This window comes from Hibiscus syriacus, unplaced genomic scaffold, assembly GCF_006381635.1.
Source record: "Hibiscus syriacus cultivar Baekdansim isolate YM2019G1 unplaced genomic scaffold, ASM638163v2 tig00110017_pilon, whole genome shotgun sequence".
Classification (NCBI taxonomy): Eukaryota; Viridiplantae; Streptophyta; class Magnoliopsida; order Malvales; family Malvaceae; genus Hibiscus; species Hibiscus syriacus.
In genome coordinates this window covers 636,580-659,252 of record NW_024062565.1, presented here as the reverse complement: position 1 = coordinate 659,252, position 22,673 = coordinate 636,580, and the positions used below count along the sequence as shown (strand labels likewise).

Genomic DNA, 22,673 nt, shown 5'->3' with positions numbered 1-22,673 from the left:
ATAGATTTTTATTTTTATTTTTATTTATAAATTATCATGTCATATTAAAATAATAGTAAAATAGTCCATATAGTCAAAAGAGTTATTAAATTAGAAATAATTTGAAAGTTTAATGATTAAATTGAAAATTGAAAATTTTAATTATCAAAATAGGAGTGAGAAGATAATTGAATGATAAACAGTTTAATTTATCCTTTAATTTATTTGATATGACAATAACTGAATTTACAACGTTAATTTATTTGATACGACGATGACTCATTGAGTACTCCGAGTACCACAGAGATTTGAATTAGAAGAAAACATTGTTAGGAATTTACAAGTAAAAAAATAATCAAAGTGATATCAAAATAATATAAAGCATGTATAAGAGATAAAATTTAGTGTGATTTTGGTATAGATAGGTAAAATCCGATATATCTCAAAACACTCTTTCATCATCGTACAAAATTGTCTCTTTAACATAACCTCGAAAGTATAGATTAAAAAAAGAGTATATCTCTCCAAAATAATTTTCTCCCACATAACCTTAAGGGGGCGTATGGTTGGCAAAAAAGATTATTATCAAGGGGAATAAATTTTTCAGGAATTATATTATCAAGTTTGGTTCACGGAAAAGAATATTACCAAAAAATAATATTTTTCCAATAGTAACTTTTTTTGTTAAGATGGTGGAAATGTCATTACTTCAATTGGTTGTGATGAGTTATGATAGTGAGTAGCTAAGCTGCCTTGATTATCATTGTATGGAATTGATATATATGTGTGGCCTATGGGCATATTTGTATTCATGTGTGATTGTATTGATGTTGATTGATGGATATCTATAATGTTTGGCGCTTGACTGGTGTTGTGATATTGAGTTAATATTATGTTTGAGCGAGAATTATATCAAGGTTGATGTGACGGTTGTAGATGTCTTTAAACGAATTTATGATGTTTTAAATGAAAATGAAAGTGATTTTGAAATATGGTGGTTGCCTCGATAGTCCAATGTAGCACTTTAAGCTCAATCAGAATTAGAGTATTACAAACGGTCTAGTGATAAGAGCTATTAGAACGATTTTCTGATTTTCTGATTGTCTTGTCTTACATTGACACTCTAGTAAGTGCGGTTGACAGGATGGAGAATGTCATACCTTAGAAAGGTAAGAAAAATTAATCACACATCGAAAAGTAGAATAGAGGTATTTGAAGTTTAAAAGGGGTGGTGCTGCACATCTTGGACATATTATGGTTACTTACATTCATTTCCTCTTTATTTTTCATAGGGTTGGTTCGAAATTAGAAAATAGCAATTGATGTTGTCAACTCCATAAATAGGGATAGTCATGGGTCGGGTTTTTGGTCCACCCGACCCGACCCGAGAACAAGGGAGTCTCCACCCAAGACCCGACCCGAAATAATAAAAAATTATTTTTATTCAATAAAAACAATGACTTAATTAAAAAAATTTATTTATAGAGAGGTATTATTGTAATTATTCCTAAATATATAAGTTAAAATCATATATTTTTTTGGGTCGGGTCGGGTTGGAACCCATCGGATTCGAGTTGAGTGCCCATCCCTATTCATAAATAACTAGGATAATGCATCTACACTATTCTCTTAAAAGCCTTAGAAAAAGAGATCAAACTATATATGAGTACCTTGCCCAAATTCAAGCTATCTATGAAGTCTATCCATATGTGGTCACCCTTTGATGGAAATGATGCATTTCTGCAGTATTATTGAGACTCTTATAAGAATATGATCTGGCGGTAGACGTGATTACTTGTAGTCAATAGCTTGATTTGAAAACATTAAATATGTGGTACTTTTGGTTTGGATTGCTTTCGATTATGGTTAAATTGAATATAAGTTATATTAATTCAACTAAAATTTTGATCAATTTCGGTTCAATACGATCTTTTTCGAATTTCGGAGTTAAATCATAATGTTTGAGTTTATATCGAATTTCGATTCATCGAATTCGAATTAAATTTATCATATCTAATAATACCTTCGCCCTCGGCAAATATTCCATGGCCAAGAAGATCTGCAAAAAAGCGTACGCCACTGCCTTTTTGAAGCAAATAACTTTATTATTAATCCACTCATTAAGAATGTTCCATCTTCACTTTGACAGGTCAAGGGCAAAGCCTTGCGATTCTCAGAATGAAAGCTGAGAATGCATAGCCAAAACATGTCTTATAAAAAATAATAAGTTAAACTACACATTTAGTACCTAAATTATTATTTTTGATCCATTTTAATACCTAAACTTTCAATTTCAAAACTTAACTTTAAATTTTAAATGTGTACTAAAATTAAACTAAAGTTTTTATTGACAAGATACTAAAATGAAAAAAAACTAACTTTAGGTATGATTTTGAAAAAATTGAAAGATTAGGTACTAAAACGGACCGAACTGATAATTTAGGTACTAAACATATAATTTATCCTAATATTTATTCGACCACCAAAATCTCTATAACATATTTTGCATATATGCTGGTAGTTTAAACAAAACTAATGACATTTTCTACTAATTTCTATCCAAATTTGAATATTCTTAATTTTATTTTAACATGCAATTCTAGTACTTAGTGTTATTTTCTTTAATCTAATGAAACGAGACATTAAATCTTTTAAATAAGGTAAGAGATTTAAATCTTAATATTGTAAATGAAATATATTAGATTAGGAGAGTCGATGAGATAAATAGACCTTGCCCGTAGCCTCGTTCCAAGGAAGATCGATTTTGTCTTCAATTTCGGTTCGAAAAAAAGAGAGAAAATTTTGCAATCATACAAATAAATTAAAAGAAAACAAATCACAAACGGAAAGAATCAAACAAAGCTAATAGTATTCAAGTTCCATATGAAATGAACGTAGAAGATGAAGAAGAATATGTACTTTTCTCCATTGTTTGAACATGTAACAATTTTTAGGGATAGAGTCATAGTTAACCTATGAAATATTGTAGAGAAAATAACCTCAGTGACCAAAAATCCTAGATAATATACGATTTTGACCAATTTTTTTTTGATTTGCGAAAATGACCAACAAAATCGCAATGCGATCTCTAATTCGCATTGCGATCTCCACTATCGCAAATTCGCGTTGCATTTCGCGTTGCGATAGTTGAAAATCGCGTTGCGATTTTCCATTTCGCGTTGCGATTTTCCATTTCACGTTGCGATAGTTGAAAATCGCGTTGCGATGTTCCATTTCGCGTTGCGATAGTCTACAGTTGTCGTTGCGATTTTCCAAATTCGTTGCGAAAATTCATTGTGATAGTTAAAAAAAAGATTTTGTTTCTCTAAAAAGATAGTATCCGCTCGGACGTGTATTACCACGACCACGACCACGACCCGAGACGAGACGGACGGACGGCGGCTGCGGCGGCGCGCAAGAGTCCCCCTTGTTCTCTATCACTCAACAAGGAAGTGAGAAAGCCAAGTCTTAAATACCATTCCCAATAGTGTTTCCAATACTATGTGGGATTGAGCATTACCAACACTTGTTTCCAATACAATCTGATTATTCAGGAAACAATTAACAATCATACACCTTAAAACAACTGAATCAGCAACCAATTACATTAGTATTATACGATTAAATATGTCATAATTAAAAGTCAATCTACAATCAATCACGATTATTGCAATTTTAAGCAAAACATTCAAAAATAATATCACTATTTAAGGCTCAATCCCACATAGTATTGGGAACAAGTGTTGGTAATGCTCAAATCCCACATAGTATTGGAAACACTATTGGGAATGGTATTTAAGGCTTGACTTTTCCACTTCCTTGTTGAGTGATAGAGAACAAGGGAGACTCTCGCGCACCGTTGCCGCCGCTGTCCGTCTCGGGTCGGGTCGGGTCGGGTCGTGGTCGGGTCGGGTCGGGTTGTGGTCGTGGTAATACGTATCTTCGACACGTCCGCGCGGATACTATCTTTTTAGAGAAAATTCTTAAGAAACAAAACCTTTTTTTTAACTATCACAACGAATTTGGAAAATCGCAACGACAACTGTAGACTATCGCAACGACAACTGTAGACTATCGCAACAAATTCGGAAAATCGCAACGACAATTGTAGACTATCGCAACGCGAAATGCAACGTGAATTTGCGATAGTGGAGATCGCAATGCGAATTAGAGATCGCATTGCAATTTTGTTGGTCATTTTCGCAAATCCAAAAAAAGTTAGTCAAAATCAGATAATGGATTTTTGGCCACTGAGGTTACTTTCTCAATATTGTATGTAGTATTTATATTTTAAAAATGTGTGCAATGATTTTTCACCGTATATCGGGTTTGTTAATTATTAATGTGATGCCCACTTCTAGCATTATTAATGGGGTAAATTACACGTTTAATATTTAAATTATATATCGATTTTGATTTGTTTTAGTATTTAAGTTTCCATTTTTTTTAAATCATACCTAACGTTTATTTTTTGTTTCATTTTAGTATATCGCCGTTAAAAACTTAACGGACTGGCTGACATAGCATAGCTTCAGTGGACGGATGACCAATTCGAACGGTGGACCGCGAGAGAATGACGAGTCGACCAACATAATCCAGTTTTAGGTCCACCTGACGGTGGACCATGGAGATCGGAGGATGAAGAAATCAAAGAATCCATCGTCGATTTGGAGAGACTGATACGTTTCCCGATGAAACGGAAGCCGGAATCGTTTTCAGGGGGTCGAAAAAGTGCAGGCTAGAAAGTTTGGGCTTCATCAGTAGACAAATGCAACGGTCGACGAATGTAGACGCGACAACTGACGAGCCTGTCCGTTAAAGCTTTTAACGGCGGGATACTAAAACGAAACACAAACGAAACGTTAGGTATGATTTTGAAGAGAAAAAAAATGAAACTTTAGGATTCATTGTTTACTTCCCCGTATGAATTTGGTGACTATTGACATGTTTAATCAGGCAAAATAAGCTATCTATTTCCATAAGGTCAAAAATCATTGTCGAGTTGAACATGAAAACTTTATGATATTAAACAAGTTAAATTTAAGTATTTTATACCTAAACAGATAGATTTTTATATTAAAAGTAAAGATGAGTATTCAGTCGAGTAGAATCGAGTGAAAAAAATTAAGTTAGTCGAATTTACAAGTATTATTTTATATTTTATATTTTATTTAAAACTTTTTAAATAGAAATGAATGTAATATTTGTTCAAGTTTCTATTCAAATTTAATTATAATGTCATGTTATTAATTTATTCCAATTTAAAAAATTCTCTCCATCCATATATGATATACATATATTGTCGATCGATTATCATGTTGCGACCATGAAATTAAATATCGATTTGTTATCAGAATAATAATTGTTCTATAACGATAAAGATACTATTCAAAATTGTTATTTTACAATCGCGATACTTGTAATAACTACAATAACATCCATTATTATTACAATCGTGATGAACTCTTCGCGATTGTAACTGCAATTTAAATTTTTCACATCGTGGGTGTGCTTGTTTTCTCCTTGTTCGTGTTAGGGTTTGGGAAGCTCAAGTCATACGGGAGATCAAGGACGAAGCTACCCATTGTCGCACTGCCCTCTTTATTTTTTTATTATTAAAAAAATATACAAAAATATTAAATTAGGATTTCAAAATTTGATTTTATCTCTCTATTTTTAACGATTAATTATATTTTATCACTTTTAAATTAGAATTTTAGTTCCGTCGCTGTGGAACGATGTTGCTGCTAAGAAGTAACATGGATTTTTTTTTTTGGTTCTAATTTTTGTCGACTTACAAGTGGAACCAGACTTTGGGCAGCCGAAACCTAAACGAGCCTGCCCAGATGAGATGATCCCACCTCACCCACTATGTACACAACTTGGTCAAGACTTATATTTAATACGTACGCTGGATGACTTTTATAGCACCGCAAAAGCCCCCAAGAAATGGGAAAGCCAGCCGGTCAAGACTACCATTTGGCGCCTTCTACTAGGCACCTTCCCCCTTCATTGTCATATTTAGTTAGTTTAACCCCTCCTTGGAAAAAAATGTTTGGTTATTTTAAATTCATAATGCCCTATTCCTTTTATATATATATATTATAAGCGTTGACAAATGCTAAACAAAGCCTAAATGGAACCTCCAGCGTTGGGACTCATCAACTAAAATTTGAAACAACATATGGTCGCTTATTAACCCTTGGCGTCTAAACTACGAGATTTGGTTCGTTTAAGCATCTAAACTTAAAATATATAAATATCCAAATTTTTATTTTTTTTAAATTATACTTAACGTTTAGTTTTTGTTTCATTATAGTATCTCGTCGTTAAAAACTTAACGGATGGGTTAACGGGGCATAGCCTCGGTGGACAGACGACCAATTCGAACAGCGGACCACGAGAGAATAACAAACCAACCAATATTGTCTAGTTTCAGGCCCATCGGACGGTCGACGACGGAGATCGAAGGAGGAAGAAGTCGAAGATTCCATAATCGATTTGGGAAAATTGAGTTATTTTTCGATGAAACGAAGGCCATAATTATTGTTCAAGGGATCGAAAATATGCGGACTGAAAAGTTTGGGTTGCACCAGCCGACGCATGCTACGGTCGGTGATTGTAGATGTTGCGGTCAACAAGCTCGTCCCTTAAGTTTTAACATCGCATACTAAAATGAAACAAAAATAAAATGTTAAGTATAATTTAAAAAAAATAAAAGTATAAATACTAAAAATATCAAAATTAATCTTTTAAATACTAAACACATAATTTACCCTTAACCGCTCGCTACTTGCTTTTCAAGTTGAACCGACCAAAAATAATAACTTTTTAATCGATGCTAATGATTTGTTTTACAATAAACTTTTTTTTTTGAAACGATGTAGTTTTAATGGATTTTATTTTTGTCTTACTAGTATATACGAGAAAATAATCTCAGTGACCGAAAATGTCTTATAATATACGATTTTGATCAACTTTTTTTCGATTTGTCAAAATGACCAACAAAATCGCAATGCGATCTCCAAATTCGTTGTGATAGTCGAAGTTCGCGTTGCGATTTTTCAAAATCGCAACGATTGGTGGTATTGCATTTGTTTCTTAAGAATTTTCTCTAAAAAGACAGTATCCGCGCGGACGTGTCGAAGACACGTATTACCACGACCACGACCCGAGACGGGACAGAACGACTGCAGCGGCGGTGTGCGAGAGTCCCCCTTGTTTTCTTCCACTCAACAAGGAAGTGGGAAATCCAAGCCTTAAATACAAATTCTCAATAGTGTTTCCAATATTATGTGGGATTGAACATTGCAAACACTTGAGAATCTTTTACACTATCTCAACACATTCTTTATTGTTTCAAACTAAGATTTTACAAATGGCTTGTGAATCTTTTACACTATCGCAACACATTCTTTATTGTTTCAAACTCTTCGTGAATTTTGAATAGTTAAAATGTAAACTTATTTTGGATTTATCACTATCGCAACACATTTTAACTATCGCAACACATTTTTTAAAATCGGGTTGCAAATCTTACAATCGCGTTGCGAATATGGATATTCGCGTTGTGAATTTGGAAACTGAGTTGAAAAATTAGAGTTCGCGTTGCGATTTTGTTGGTCATTTTGGTAAATCCAAAAAAATTGATTAAAATCGTATATTATAAGGTATTTTCGAACACTGAGGTTATTTTCTTTATATAATATTATAGGATGGACAAAACTACACGGGGTATGATTTTTTCCACTATCTCCAAAAGTTTTTTTAGCGGTCCTTTCACTCTACTTCCCCCCGGGGACTTTCCTCTTATTTCCTTTAATTTGGAGATGATTTAAGTTTAAATAACTAATCAACATTTAAATAATTGGATAAAATACATAAATGACACCTCGACTATAAATTTTTATTTTGTTTAGTCTTTTGACTATTAAAATTTACGAAATAATCCCTTGACTATGGTGCATTGTTTTGTTGAGTTCTGACTATTAAAAGTTACGAAATGATCATCAGACTATTCATATGTTTCAAACTCATCTCTTTTTGTTAAAAAATTGAAGACAACTTGAGTTGGACGTTAACCTATTGACTTTGATATGATAAAATATGATCATAAAATCTCAAACGACAGTCAAATGATCATTCTGTAACTTTTAATAGTTGAATGACTCAACAAAACATCCTATCATCGGAGGAACATTTAATAAATTTTAATAGTTGATGATTCAACAAAACATCACTTTATAGTCAGGGGACAATTTGTGTATTTTACCCTAAATAATATAAGTTTAAAACGTAAATATAAATAAATAATTTTAGTCACCAATATAATTAAATAAAAATCCAATAGGGCAAAACTTAAATTAATGGGTAAATTATGCATTTAGTACCTAAACTATTAGTTTTGGTTCGTTTTAGTACCTAAACTTTCAATTTTTTAAAACCATACCTAACGTTTAGTTTTTGTTTCATTTCAGTACCCATTGTTAAAAACTTAATGGATAGGCTCGTCGTCTTTCACGTCTACAGTCGCCGACCGTCGCATCCTTTGGCTGGTGATGCCAAACTTTTCATCCTACACCTTTTCAACCCCCTCAATGTGATTTCGACCTCTGTTTCACCGGAAATTGTCTCAATCTCCTCAATTTGACAATGGACTCTTCAACTTATTTATCCTCCATTTTCATTATCATCCGTTTGATAAAATGGACTATGTTGGGTGACTTGCCATTCCCTCTTGGTCCACCGCTCGAATTTGTTTTCCGTCCACCGGAGCTATGCCCGTCAGCCTATCCATTAAGTTTTTAACAACGGGTACTAAAATGAAACAAAAATTAAACGTTAGGTATGATTTTGAAAATGAAAGTTTAGATACTAAAATATATCAAAATTGATAGTTTAGGTACTAAACACATAGTTTACCCTAAATTATTTCCAACCTGGGAAATAATGGACTGAAATTGAAATATACCCAAAGGCCAAAACGCGTGGAGAGGGTCCAATGAGGTTTGCTTCCAATTTTCGCGTAAACAGCCGTTTTCCTCATTTGCTTTTGCTGCTATAAATACTCGTCTTCTCCCCCAACAAAGCAATTCATTCACTCATTCGTTTTTTCTTTACTAAAAAGGAGGGTTTCTACCCCCAGCTTATGTCTCAAAGGCCTAATATTCCCCACTCTTCTTCAATAGCTTTTGGTCTCCATTCTCATCTCCTGGTTTCCAGTGAGATAAACCCTACCTCCAATTGGTCTCACTAGTTTCATATTTCTAATTTTTTTCTTCCTATTTAACTCAACTGGGTTTAACTTTTCTTTGAATATTCGACGATATGGGAGTCAAAGGTTTTGTTGAAGGAGGCATAGCCTCAATCGTCGCCGGATGTTCCACTCATCCGCTTGATTTGATCAAAGTCCGGATGCAACTCCAGGGCGAAAGCCATGTCCCGAATCCGGCTGTTCAATCTCTCCGCCCCGCTTTAGCCTTTCAAACCACCACTACCACCGCATCCTCTGCCGTCCACATGCCACCTCCTCCGCCTGTCAAGGCAGCGCGTGTTGGACCGGTCGCCACCGGGATCAGGATCTTCCAGACCGAAGGCGTGGCTGCTCTTTTCTCTGGCGTTTCTGCTACTGTTCTTCGCCAGACCCTCTATTCCACTACCCGCATGGGACTCTACGACATCCTCAAACAAAAATGGACCGATCCGGAGACGAAAACGATGCCTCTCTCTCGCAAAATCGGCGCCGGATTGATCGCTGGCGGGATCGGAGCCGCTGTGGGGAACCCGGCGGACGTGGCCATGGTCCGGATGCAAGCAGACGGACGCCTCCCCGTTTCTCAACGCCGTAACTACACCAGCGTCGTGGACGCCATCACCCGCATGAGCAAACAAGAAGGGGTGACCTCCTTGTGGCGTGGCTCGTCTCTCACCGTGAATCGTGCGATGCTGGTGACAGCATCTCAGCTGGCTTCCTACGATCAGATCAAAGAAACGATCTTGGAAAATGGGTTGATGAAAGATGGGCTCGGGACGCACGTGGCGGCGAGTTTTTCAGCTGGGTTTGTGGCGGCGCTGGCGTCGAATCCAGTCGATGTGATCAAAACAAGGGTGATGAACATGAAGGTGGAGGCGGGGCAAAAGCCGCCGTACGCGGGGGCGTTGGATTGTGCAATGAAGACGGTGAAGGCCGAGGGACCCATGTCTCTGTATAAGGGGTTCATACCCACAATCTCAAGACAGGGACCGTTTACGGTGGTGCTGTTCGTTACTCTGGAACAGGTCCGGAAGTTGCTTAAGGATTTTTAAGGATGATGATGAAAATTGGTGTTAGAATTGTAAGAGAATGTTACTGTGATTCTCAGTTTTAATAATGAATGATGTTTGGTCCTTTGTATCAGTATAATTCAAGTAGTAATAATGACGAATCGATGCCGATTGCTATGTGCTGTCCGGATTCACTAATGAGCTATTACTTTTACAAAATAATTGATTAGAAATAAGGTTGAGCGATGGAATCGAATTAAAAAATTTTGATTTTTCGACCTAATTGGGGATATCAGCTCTGCTTATTAGGCTGAGTTGGGTTGTTTCTTCCTCACTTTCCTTCGCCTTTTTGGTTATGTCGGCGCATGAGCCTGTCCGAATAAGCCTGCACATGCCAATGATGTGGGGCAACGACCAATCTGCACATGCACTTCGGAATCTATGGATCCAACTCAATATCAGATATTTCTAAAACTAATTTAGATTTAGATTGGCTAGAGTCAGATTTTTTTTAAGAGTGTGAAGTTGGGTCAATTTCGGGTCAAGGGTGAAAAACTTTGACTCGATTTGACTCGAGATAATAATATAATTTTCTTAAAATATTATTATTTTTTAAATGAGCTCTTATTTTATATCGAGCTGATTTGAGTTAGATAGGATAATCAAATTTATACTCTAAAAATCCAAATCGAGTTGGAATTAAGTGCAAGATATATATATTTTTTGAGTCGGATGGATGATATATAATTTTTTTAATCGGATTAAGTTTGGATGAAGGATACATATCTTTTAGATTGGGTCAGATTAACAAAAACCTTGACCCATCCCGATCCATTGCCATCCCACCCTTCGGTATTTTTGGACATTCATGGACTCGAGATGAATGGAGGAGTATCACTGAAAACAAAGTATCGTCGAATTTAACTTGATTCGAAAATTTTAAAATTTGACTCAATTTGAAAATTTGTGAACTTAGAATTATCAAGTTTGACTTGAACTCAAAATGAAAACATAAAATTCAACTCGAAAGCTCACTAGTTCAAAATTTTCAAGCTTCACTCAAAATAAAAAAATTGAAACTTAACTCGAATCTGAACCTTAAGTACATAAAAATATCATATTATCTTTTTTTAAAATAATAACACAAATATTATTATTATCAATAATTTAATTTAAAAAATCTAAAATTTTGATATATTATTTTTTTCGAGTATCTCACATACGTTTTGGCTCATCAAAAAATCGAGTCAAATTCAAGCTTGAGTCGATTCAAATGTTTACTAAAATTTAAACGAAGTAGCTAGTGATCTATCTCTTTTCATTTACATCCCTATAGAGGAGATTGATCGAATGATCATCCAGATAAAATATTTTTTAACTACACATTTGGCAATCAAGAATCCTAGTTTAGATTACAGATTTTATTTTATACTTTGTCCTTGTTTAAGTATCTGTTGAAAAAAATTAATATTCTTAAAAAATTAATTTAAAATGAGTTAATTTGTGATTAATTGCAGGAATTCAAGGCTTGTAAGTTAGAAAATGGATATAAAAGCTAATGAATTCCCAAAATTTAGACATTTCTTAGAACAAAAGCAAAGACAAAGATAGTCTCCAATGGAGACCTTTGCTTCAACATGATCATCAAACTGTCTGTGTACTCCTCCCCTCACTTCTTCTATTTTTCCTTCCCTTTTTAGCTCTGCAATTTCCTCTTTACCACTAAATCTGTACATGAGAATGAAACCGAGATTACCGTACTTCTCGTAATTTACAAAATCTTCGCAAACATCGAACGGACCTCCTTCACAGATGGAGGTGGCTCCAAATCCTTTTCCTGGAGTGCATTTCCGAGCAACTTCTGCATCTGTGACCCGAAGATTTCGTCCAATACCTGCAAGTTTAATGGCACCATAAATAACATGTAAAACTACTTGGGCTGTTGAACTTCAGGCAAAAATTAAATATTTCAAGTGGCTTGCACAAAATCAAGACGGCAAGTTCGTTCGAGGGACCGGAATTTATATTAGAATGTTCATTGTCAAAGAAAGGCTTACCAAAATAGCAATCCTTGGGCCCTTATACCAGGACATGTTCTCTCTCCTGTTTTCCATGAAGTGTAGAACATCCTGTGAGAAATAGAGAACAATGTTACACACATGTTGTATCAAAAAGTATAATACACGTGTTCATGATTTTAGGTTAGGGTATGTGAAGATATTTGCTAGTTGTACCTGTCCCATCCGGTCCCAAAAATTTCGACAGACGGTTATGAACACATGAGGTTCAAATACAGAATGGAGGTTCTCAATCATATTTATCAGGAGTTCCTTCAAAGGCTGCATTCGGTTTCTTAAATCTGACTCGACAACGGTTTCCTTTGAGTCCTGGATTATCTTCCTCAACTTTGTAGCAGTTTGAACTCTTGTCTGTGAAAAACAAAGAAATGAAGAACACGATAATCGACTAAACAAAATATCATAATCATGATGGGATACACTACGTGATGCTAACAATGCTTCCAAATATTCAAAAACATGGAATGTGTATCCTCTATACTGTTACCAAAAATGAAAAAAGAAAAAAGAAAAGAGAAGCTGGGAAGGAGAGAATGTAAACTAAAGCAAGGAAACAGTAATATATATAAGGCTTATATCACATATAAATACTTAAGGTATATCACCTTTTTCATCTTAAGTACCTCTAAATTATTTTTTGATCAAAATAAATATCTAAACTTATCTTTTTGGTCAAAATAGGTACCAAAAGTATTCAATTTTTTTCATCAAGTACCTAAAGTATTCTTTAATTAATGTCACATGTCAACTTTTTAAGAACTTAGATGGAAAAAATTGAATACTTTAGGTACTTATTTTGACCAAAAAGACAAGTTTAGGTACTTATTTTGACCAAATATACTTTAGGTACTTAGATGAAAAAAAAGTGTACTTTACGTACTTATTTATAATATAAGCCTATATATAAAGCCAGAGTTCACATGTCAAGTTACTAGTAAAGAAATGAGTCAAGAATCGCTGATAGAAGAAGTCTTGAAAGAATGATATTAACACCAACAATGGCATTCTGGGTTCTACGTACATTCTCTGCAAGTTTCTCCACAATTGCTTGAATATGGCTTCTGAAGTCGGCCCTCAGCATAACCGTTGTTTCACAGATACGCTCTCCTGGAATTGAATTTCCGTCAGGTGGGATGCAAGGGAACCACAACTTCAACTGGGATTCTATCTTGGGATGCAGTACAAAAAGCATCCTTCTCATGGAATTCAAAAGAACTCCCAACTGAAAAATAAATCATTTTTCCTTAAATGTAAGGGGATAAAAACAGAACAAATCAGCAAAATGCGTAAACAATAATTCACCTCATCAGGAACAACGTAGATGACAGGTGTTCCTTTGGTGAATTTCTGAACATATTTGCCAATTATCTTAGGAGCAAGGCCGTCCTTCAGTGGAGCTAGAACATCGGCAAACTGTCGATCTAAAGATTTAATAATAGCCTTTTCAACGTCTGCAATAGCCTTTTTACAGCCACAAGTCCCAAAGAAATTAACAGGTTCATTTAGAATAATAAAAAATAAATAAACATAAACAAGAACAATGCAATAAGGTTGCTCATACTACATATCTTGTTAAATATTAATAACAAGTCTTTAGGTTCCCTGTGGGATAGTGCCTGCTTTTGCATTAAAAAATTGATTTTTTTAAATAGCAAATCTTTAGGTAGCTTCAAAATAACTAACTGAACTGATGGATTTCCATAAACAAGTTGTAAATCTAATGCCCTATAATAGTAAGATGCATATCATGCATGAAGTTAACACACTGCCAAGCTGAAGCCCGGAGTTAAGGCTCAAGATCGAAGCTACCAAATTCCCCTGAAAACTGATGCCGATCATGCAACAAGGTTACAAGTTATTTTGTAGTTTCTGGTCCATTTAAGGAAATAATCCTGCCTCTCACTAGTCCATAATGTTTACAGAAGTAGCAACAAATAATATAAAGATAATATTGCATTCATCAAATCCAAGTAACAAGAACATAAAGTATCTGTACTTTTTGAGTTCATTTTGAATTCTATATGCCATCTCTATTCCCCGTAAATCTTAAAATATGTAAGAATACTTAATACAGGGAAGAGAAACATACATTTTCCAAGATGAGGGCGAATTCTGGCCAGCGAGAAAAGATAATTTCATATTCATTCAATGTTTGTGTTAGCTGGTCATACATATCATCAATGAAAGGAGTTGTTGATTGTCTTGTTTTAATATCAGAACATTTAACCTGCAATCAATTTCAAGAAAATTTTCAATCGAGGGAAATGGAAAACCTTGTCTTACAATCAATTTTAATCAGTCATTGAATTCATCAATAAAGTTGTATTTTTCATGCACACAGTTTTGAATCAATCTGACATCTCTATCATATCGACCATAATTAATGTCATATCACTATAAACAGTTGAAAGTTTTTTTATGTCAAATAAGGTGCTCAAATTGTTAGAATATTAATTGAAGAAATAGTTGTGCAAGTGTGTCAAACTAAATACTAATGTAAGTGGATCCCTCCACGCACACACACACACACACATATATATATATTCAACTTATCAGGGTAAAATATGATGATCCCAAATTATATATTCCAAGCAAGACTGACTTTGGTTTTCTTAGATGTCTGAGCAGGAAAAAGTAAAAGATGCACTAGAGTTCAAAAACTACTTAGGGATTTTCACATTAACTTGATAATGCAGTTACATAAGTCTGCAACATAAAATGTGTACCTTATCTATTTTGCATGAATCAAGTAAAGAATGCCGCTTCTCTTCAATCCAACATGTTATATAAGAGTGAAACAACTCTTTTGCCTCAATTCCCCCTTTTATAGGTCTGCAAAATGTTAAAAGATCAGAGAGGAATAGAAAACAACAGAAACTAATTTTCAAACCATAGAAACTAGATTAGCACAATCCATATATGAGCTAAAAGAAGTAAAACTTTTACGTAATATTCCAGGAAGACAGATCTCTTTGAAAGTCTGCTGTTGCAATAACCAGTTCTATTACAGGAGGAGAAGGGCCAGGAGGGGGGCATGCAACAAGAAATGCACGCAATCTACTGCAAAGGTCCACACTATATATGGGTGCTGAAAGGTTTGGAAGATCTATAAAACTGCAAAAGTAGAAGATAGAGCAGGCAACAGAAATCAACACAGAACAATTGAATCAGTTAAAAAGCAAAGCCACAAAACATATAAGTAGAGGGGACAAACCAAAATACAAAGCAATTAAGAGCTCTCAATCATCTACTTTTAAACCCTAAATATATTTCAATCTTTCTCCTAGAACTGATTTGCATAATCCACAGTGCTCTTAATACTCTGTCTCTCCCCCCCCCTTTTTTTCTTCCTTCTCAAACTAGTGTTATGATACTTTTAAGGCAAATTGGCTAACCAGGGAACTCTAGGTGCCACGTTACTGTGAATTTTCAAAGTGAACATGGATATGGAGTCGTTACCTTCCAAGAATAAAACTTAAAACACCCTTGTTAGACTCATCCAGCTCAAAAGTTTGAGCATGTAACTTTATGTGCAGATAAATTACTACATATAGAAACGCTCTCAGTCATAATAGAACAACAAGAGGGAGGGGAAAATAAAAGAACAATTGTTTCAGAACTGCAATACATTATTTTGCATGCTGCAATCTCCTGAAATAAGAGAAAATCACCTAGGAAGAATATTCTGCTTGTGGATCTCTATATCAGTGAAAATTTCTTTCTTGATACCCAAAATTAAAGTTTTCATCTTCTGATAAGACATTGAAAGAGTTGTGGGGTCCGTCAATGCTCCGTCATTATTGCTCAAAAGGAACTCATCTATTTCAGTCTGGTGTCTTCTTGATCTCTTTTTCGCAGCAGCCTGCAAGGTTATTGCAAATTCATAGAGGGAACAAAAAGGAAAGGAATATACAAAACCGTGACTACGAAGAAATAAGTCACTTATACCTGAAAATATCCACAGAACTTCTGTTGTATCTCAGGAGTTAATATATCATGCAATAGGCTATAGAGCTTGACAGCGGGGACCAGGGCAGGAGCTGGTGCTCCAGTGGGAGCCTTAAAAACACTCATCATCCCTAATGGCAATGATTCATCCAATGACTTGTAATTCTCAAAGATCTCAATTAAAATCTGCTGTACCTGATCCTCAACTTCCCCAAGGATGCGGTTCTGATTGACGTTAAAGCGTTAAATTATTACGAGGAAAGAGTTTGCAAGAATTTGTACATTTTCTTAAACACTTGTACATACAAATGAATTTATGTAAGCCTGTGTACTTTTAACAACTAACTTGTATAAGATTTAAGGATGAAAACTAAAATAAAAGAAAGATGCATGAAAATCGCAATGGCAAAGTGGCACATCTTAACTAAATCAAAATGAAGATTGCAATTCAAGAAACGCTTTGTCAGTAACTTATACGTGTGAATCAGAAGATCCAAACTTACAAGAATTGGAAAGGTGCTTCAAAAAGATGAATTAAACTTAAGAAACATGCTTGACAATTCCATTTCTGAGTTGATACAATCTTTATTAGAACTACTAAGAAGCTAATTGCCAGTCATTTTTTGATATATCATATGCATGCATGACACTGGAAACGAAAAAAGAGAACTTAAATTATAAAATAATTTGGCTTGAATAGCAGGCATACCTCTTGGTGACTTAATTTGTGCTTGTTATAGCCCTTCACGGGAGATAGTAAATCATGTATTACTGTAAGACAGTCTTCAGTTGGTGTAGCCACATCCATAACATAAGAAAGGTATCTACGACCAAAAGGAAAATCAAACATAAGAAAGATATTTAAAACTCCTAATGATGAAAACATCAACTACCATTCCATTGCATAACCATACCTTAGCTTGGTATATGCATCAGATATTCCATAGTATGACGCAAATTCATTCACCAACCACTTCCAAGGGCCATGTAGCAATAAATTTCTTTGCTGAAAGAGCTGATTTTTCATTGCAACTTCCAACAACAAATCATATGCCACAGTTTCCGCAACAGAACCACACTGAGAGGCCAATAAAATGTTAGCCTTAACATCACTTTCTAGTATAGTTGCAATTTCTGTTGGCATGCTGTAATCAAATGGTAAAATGGTAGCTACTGGTAAAGGAAAATGAAATAAGAAAACAGAACCCTTAAGTGGAGTCATTTTAATTTTTTATGGACAATTACATTTCGCATGTACCTTTAGATTATTCTCCTCTCGACTGGTTGAATAGTGTATATACAGTTGAACTCTGCCAACAAGCTCATGTTCTGGCTCACGATATAACGGCCACCATCGAACCTTGTCACCCTGCATAACCAATGTGGTAAACTTTCAGCAAAATCATCTGCCCTTTTACCTGAAGAGTCAAGGGTAGGTTTATTGACAAATCCTTACAGGGTCATCAGCAAGAGAGACCACTTGTGCTAGCGCATGGCCACAATACTGCCCCTTGGAGTCGTGAACTTTGACAATCAAATCATCACGAAGCCCTTCAGGTAAGCTGTGCAGCAAAATATCAGGAAAGAAATTTTCCATAGGGTATGGAGAAAGGATAAAAAATATAAGATAGCAAGCATTTAAGAGAAGTGAAGCAAAAGAATGGATGGAGGAAAAGATGCAATAAGGGGTTAGAGAAGCTACATACAACACATGAGTTTCGCTGGATCCTGGTTGCATTTTGATCACATCATCCTCAGATGAACTTTTCAACTTCACCAAGCAACAATACGTTTCTGAGAATTACAATCATCACCTGATGTTAGATAGTGCAGAATGGTAATATCATCCTATTCTCTGAGAGCCTAATCATCATCATCAACAACAATAAATGCCTAAGCCCTTTTCCATTATTTCTGATTGGCGGTGAAATATATTGCACAAATGGTACTCTATATTTAGGATCGTATCCTTGCTATGGACATTTATGCCAAGGTGTAATTTATTGACGTCTATTCCTAGAGCCAAGGTGCTTTCATTAAACCAAAAATGAAGAAATTTCTCTTTGGCCTTATTATTCTTAACCAGCTAGAGTGCAAAATACAAACTTAGCCTGGTAACAAGTAGTCCAAGAAAGTGCACACCTATTTGGAAAAAATAAGAGTGCTGCTGACTATAATTTTAATTATCGTATAATTAAGAAACAGTTCCATTTTGCATCCTCATCAAAACTAAATGGAGGAAAATATGTAGTCGCCTAAATGTTCGGAGTGAAAGATTACAACTGTTACAAGTGAAGCATATTGCTCCTTGTAACTCACATGTCTCGTAAAGGTTTCCTTCATAGCTGTTATTGATATACCTAAGCAGCATTTCCCCTTGTCAAGCCATTTCTTACAAATTAACTAGTTGCTCCTTGATAGTGCCAAAGATTCACATAATTGGTTCCAAGTACATCAAAAATTGTTTAGATCATTAAAAGAGACGTGTGACATGTCTTCATAGATCAAAACAGTATTTATTGTTTTAATGGAGCGACTCTAATGACAGACCAATCTAATTTTAGGTGGCAAGGAGAGAATCAGAACACACACGGAGAAACATCATGTCCTAGTAAAGCATGTTGAAACCAATGGACAAAGCCACAAAGGATACATGCAAGAGTAATAGTACCCTATCTACAAAATTTTGAACCATGTTATAGCATTTGAATCATAACAGCAGACTTCTAAATTTTCATATAACTAAAAGGGGTTTAAATACCTGGAATTACTTCATATGATGTTGAATTACTGTGCAAAGTAGTCACTCCAGTTTTCAAGAGCTTGGATACCTCTTTTATATACTGGCTGCTTGCCTGCAGATAAGCTAGGCTTTGCTTTGAAAGAGAACCGTTCGCAGGAGTATTGGGAGTTACTCGAACTTTCCGAAGAGCTTCCCATCCAGAATACAACATTGAGTTTACTTTGCAGAAACGGTGATGAAGGGATTCCATCTTCATTATAGACAGATTGCAGCCGGGAGGAGGGTCTAAACCCATTTTGACTCTACGCACTGTCCAACAGAAAGAAGGTATATGTGTAGGCTTAAACATGAAAAATTCTGATTTGGTGAATGTCTTTTTCTGGAAACATGAGAGTACCTTGCACTTTCATTTTGCCAATGAACCTCTTTGATTTAGGAGCAGCTGCCTCACTTACTAACTCAGAAGACTGTTTTGCCAATAACTCTTCTTCGGGTTGCAGTAGTACATTCTGCAAACTATAAAATAAAATGTGACTCAGAGATACGTAATTCAAAGCATGAAGAAAAGTACTAAATTTCACAAGGAGCAGTAACAAGCCCAACATAATTCGACAATAAGAAAGCATCATGTAAATGGACTGCATATCCAAATATAGAAAAGAAATCTTGAATCCCACATGCACAGATGCACAGAGGTAGGCATGCATGGACAAAGCAATCATTGCAAGCAAAAGCCAGGAACACTGAGCGTTTCTTCTAAGTGATCTTGTCAAGATGCAATAAATCTGGCTGCAATTATTTAGTATTCTCTAAAATGGTTCTTTACTAACTGAAATTACAATGCAAACATAGCAACAACTTCTACATAAGACACCAGCAACCATGACTTATGATCTGCTGGTTAAGTTGGACCAGAAACATTTTTAATGAACCTATCCGATAGATATGAGCGACAACTAACACTATTGCTTTGTTTTCCAGTGAACAGTCATGGAAGGCAAGGAACTAACCAAAGCAACCTTATGACATGGTCAGTTTGCCCAAGGTTCCACTTCCATAGATCCTTATTTCTGCCCATATTGCTAAACATGGGTAATATTTCATACTTTTATCAGCATATCAAGTTACATGGATTCCAAGATTAGAATAGTTCCATTCAATTAATCTTAAGTTGGATTTCAGAGTTAAACTGGTATTCTGATCACACATTGGCCTTACACAGGCAATGTATAACTGCAAAAACATGATACTAGAGAAACAAAAAGGGAATATTTGCACTCACCCAAATGCTTTTCGCAACTCTGAACATTCTTGATTCAAAAAGTAGGGAGCCGCTTCCGTGCAGCCTTTGGCCCATGAATTTAAGCATAAACGAACACAAGCATCATAAGACAGAACTGCAACCCATGGACCAAGCCCACTGAAATATTTTGATCAACAAAGTGTGCTGCCTCAGACATTATGAAGGTAAAATGTCTAAATCAATAGAAACCCATGCTTAGTTAGTTAGTTTAGAAATTAGCTAACCTTGCATGGAATATAGGGCGACGTATGGGCAAATTATTAGTAGATTCATTGGTTCCCTCATGTTCCTCGGCCCTGTAATACATTATAGTTCCGTCAAAGTGCATTGATGGCAATTTATTAAAAACATCAAGGAAACTAAGCTCAGAGATTCAGACATACAAACCTGACTGATCGGTCAAGGATCTCATCCCTGTTGTTATCCAGAAGAATGGTATCACTGTGAGAAGGTTCCATCTTCTGCATTCTTCCAGTATGAAAAACCTACATGCACATAAATAGTTTTAGTATGACACATGGCATAATGTTTTTTATATTAACAGCTAATTTAAGTTTGATCATCAAAGTGGTCTCACATTTCAAAACTTATAAATTCCAGGTTGCATATGCAAGTTAAAGATTACCTCCTAGTGAAGTCATTTAGACATCTCCAGTCCCAAAACAAGTTAAACAATTAGAAAATTCAAATAGGTAACGTTTTAGGATGTGAAACCCCAGCTAGTCTACCCATTGACAACGGTGATATCACTCGGTGGACTTTGCACATACAGAAAGCTACTATCCTAAATTTACATAAGGATGACCAAAATAGCAGGAAAAAGAAGAATTAAGGAGTGCCTGGTAATTTTCTACTTTAACGCTTCAGGGGCACAATTTAAGCGTCTTAATAACAAACTACCAGATAAAATAACACTAAAGGAGAAACTGCACGAGTAAAAAGCACATTCTTAGTGAAATAAGGACATCCTAAAACCTAGTTATAACAGAATGCTTGAATAGTTCTGGCATCACAAGGCTCTGAAGTCTGAACCACATAAACTAAAAAAGCTTTTGCATCCAGAAAGTTCATTGCAATGCTTACCCTAGAAGTAACTGTAGAAGAATAACTATCTGACTTATATGATTCTATATGAGAAGAAAAACCATTGTTGCTTCTATGCTGCATAAACGAAACTTCAGTACTACAGGCAGAATCCAAAAATTGCTCTTTTCCGGTCTCCGGATTCACACCACAAACCTGTGCTGGTCTCTGAGCACCATTTGCTAGTTTTAGCTGAGTTCCACTATGAGCACGAGCCTCTGATTTCTGCATTGAAGCAGCATGTTTAGCAGTCACTCCATTTGGCACCTTATCATCTTGCGGAGATGAAATGAATGAATATTGCCCGTCACAGCCATGCTCATCGGAATCAGATGAAATGTCCATGTCTGATTCTGAACCATAATCATTGCCACTAACAGGTATTCTCTGAGACACTTGAACTACATTAGAAGATAAATGTCCATTAATAAATTTCGATGAAGGAGGCAATCCACCATTTCTTAAACTGTGAATGGGTTCAAGTGTTTGTCTTGCTGCCATCATCACGCCGAAAAAACCTCCGTTCTTGGCGGCACCGCCCTAATACAAGTTCAAAACATTAAGATCAGACTCACTCCGCCAGCACCTCAGACTACACTACAAATTAAAACTTCAGTAAACACAAACATCACAAATAAAAAGTAATACCTAAAGAAATGCATGAAGACATGAATTTAATATGAATAACCAATCGAAATGACCCACCTGGCGAACCCATCTTAACCCATCCTTGTCAAGAGCTTGGGTGAACATTGTACACTTTCTTCTACTTGACCAAAAAAAAAACCCAACCCCTGAAAGAATTTAACACCCAAATCAAAATTGAAGAACTAATAAGCGAAGATCCACAAGCAAAAACCAACAAGTTGCATTTTTTTCCATTCTAAACAGTCAGTGTGACTAATAAAAGTCCACTACTTTACCAAAAATATAAAAACTATTACAGAAACTGAATCATTAAAATGATCGATTGATGTGTTAGTACATTGAGAAGAACATCTAGGAAAAAAGATGGGAAAGTATTAAGTTTCCAGCACCGACATTCTTTTATTCTATCATATTTACCAGACACAGAATATAAAGACCATGGGAATTCAGTTCAATTTCACATGCCAAGCACTGATCAAAGTAGTAACAAACAAAACAAATTACTTTAATCACATTTGCTTTTATGATCAAAACATTAAAACTCAATAGGGAAAAAAACTCTACCTTGAGGGAGAAGAGACGGAGAAATACTCACCCAAAGTGGAGAGAGAGAGTGACGGTGAAAGAG

The 22,673-nt window shown here is 35.4% G+C and overlaps 2 protein-coding genes across 2 annotated transcripts; one reads left to right on the top strand and one right to left on the bottom strand.

Annotated features, from left to right (window-relative positions):
- Positions 1 to 9,099: 9,099 nt before the first annotated feature.
- On the top strand, positions 9,100 to 10,299 carry LOC120212867 (mitochondrial uncoupling protein 5-like). Its single transcript, XM_039211054.1, has 2 exons — positions 9,100 to 9,242; positions 9,285 to 10,299. Exon 2 carries the CDS (start codon positions 9,307 to 9,309, stop codon positions 10,282 to 10,284), a length of 978 nt encoding a protein of 325 aa, XP_039066985.1. The 5' UTR covers positions 9,100 to 9,242; positions 9,285 to 9,306; the 3' UTR covers positions 10,285 to 10,299.
- Positions 10,300 to 11,876: 1,577 nt separating this feature from the next.
- On the bottom strand, positions 11,877 to 22,247 carry LOC120212864. The gene is made up of 22 exons (XM_039211048.1): positions 22,103 to 22,247; positions 21,398 to 21,937; positions 20,702 to 20,799; positions 20,539 to 20,610; positions 20,294 to 20,431; positions 19,409 to 19,527; positions 19,030 to 19,320; positions 17,975 to 18,062; positions 17,725 to 17,830; positions 17,527 to 17,637; positions 17,183 to 17,346; positions 16,978 to 17,092; positions 16,269 to 16,493; positions 15,992 to 16,182; positions 15,267 to 15,434; positions 15,047 to 15,152; positions 14,410 to 14,547; positions 13,623 to 13,781; positions 13,342 to 13,542; positions 12,477 to 12,671; positions 12,300 to 12,371; positions 11,877 to 12,136 (listed from the first exon to the last, which is right to left on the bottom strand). Exons 1-22 carry the CDS (start codon positions 22,148 to 22,150, stop codon positions 12,014 to 12,016), a joined length of 3,468 nt encoding a protein of 1,155 aa, XP_039066979.1. The 5' UTR covers positions 22,151 to 22,247; the 3' UTR covers positions 11,877 to 12,013.
- Positions 22,248 to 22,673: the final 426 nt, after the last annotated feature.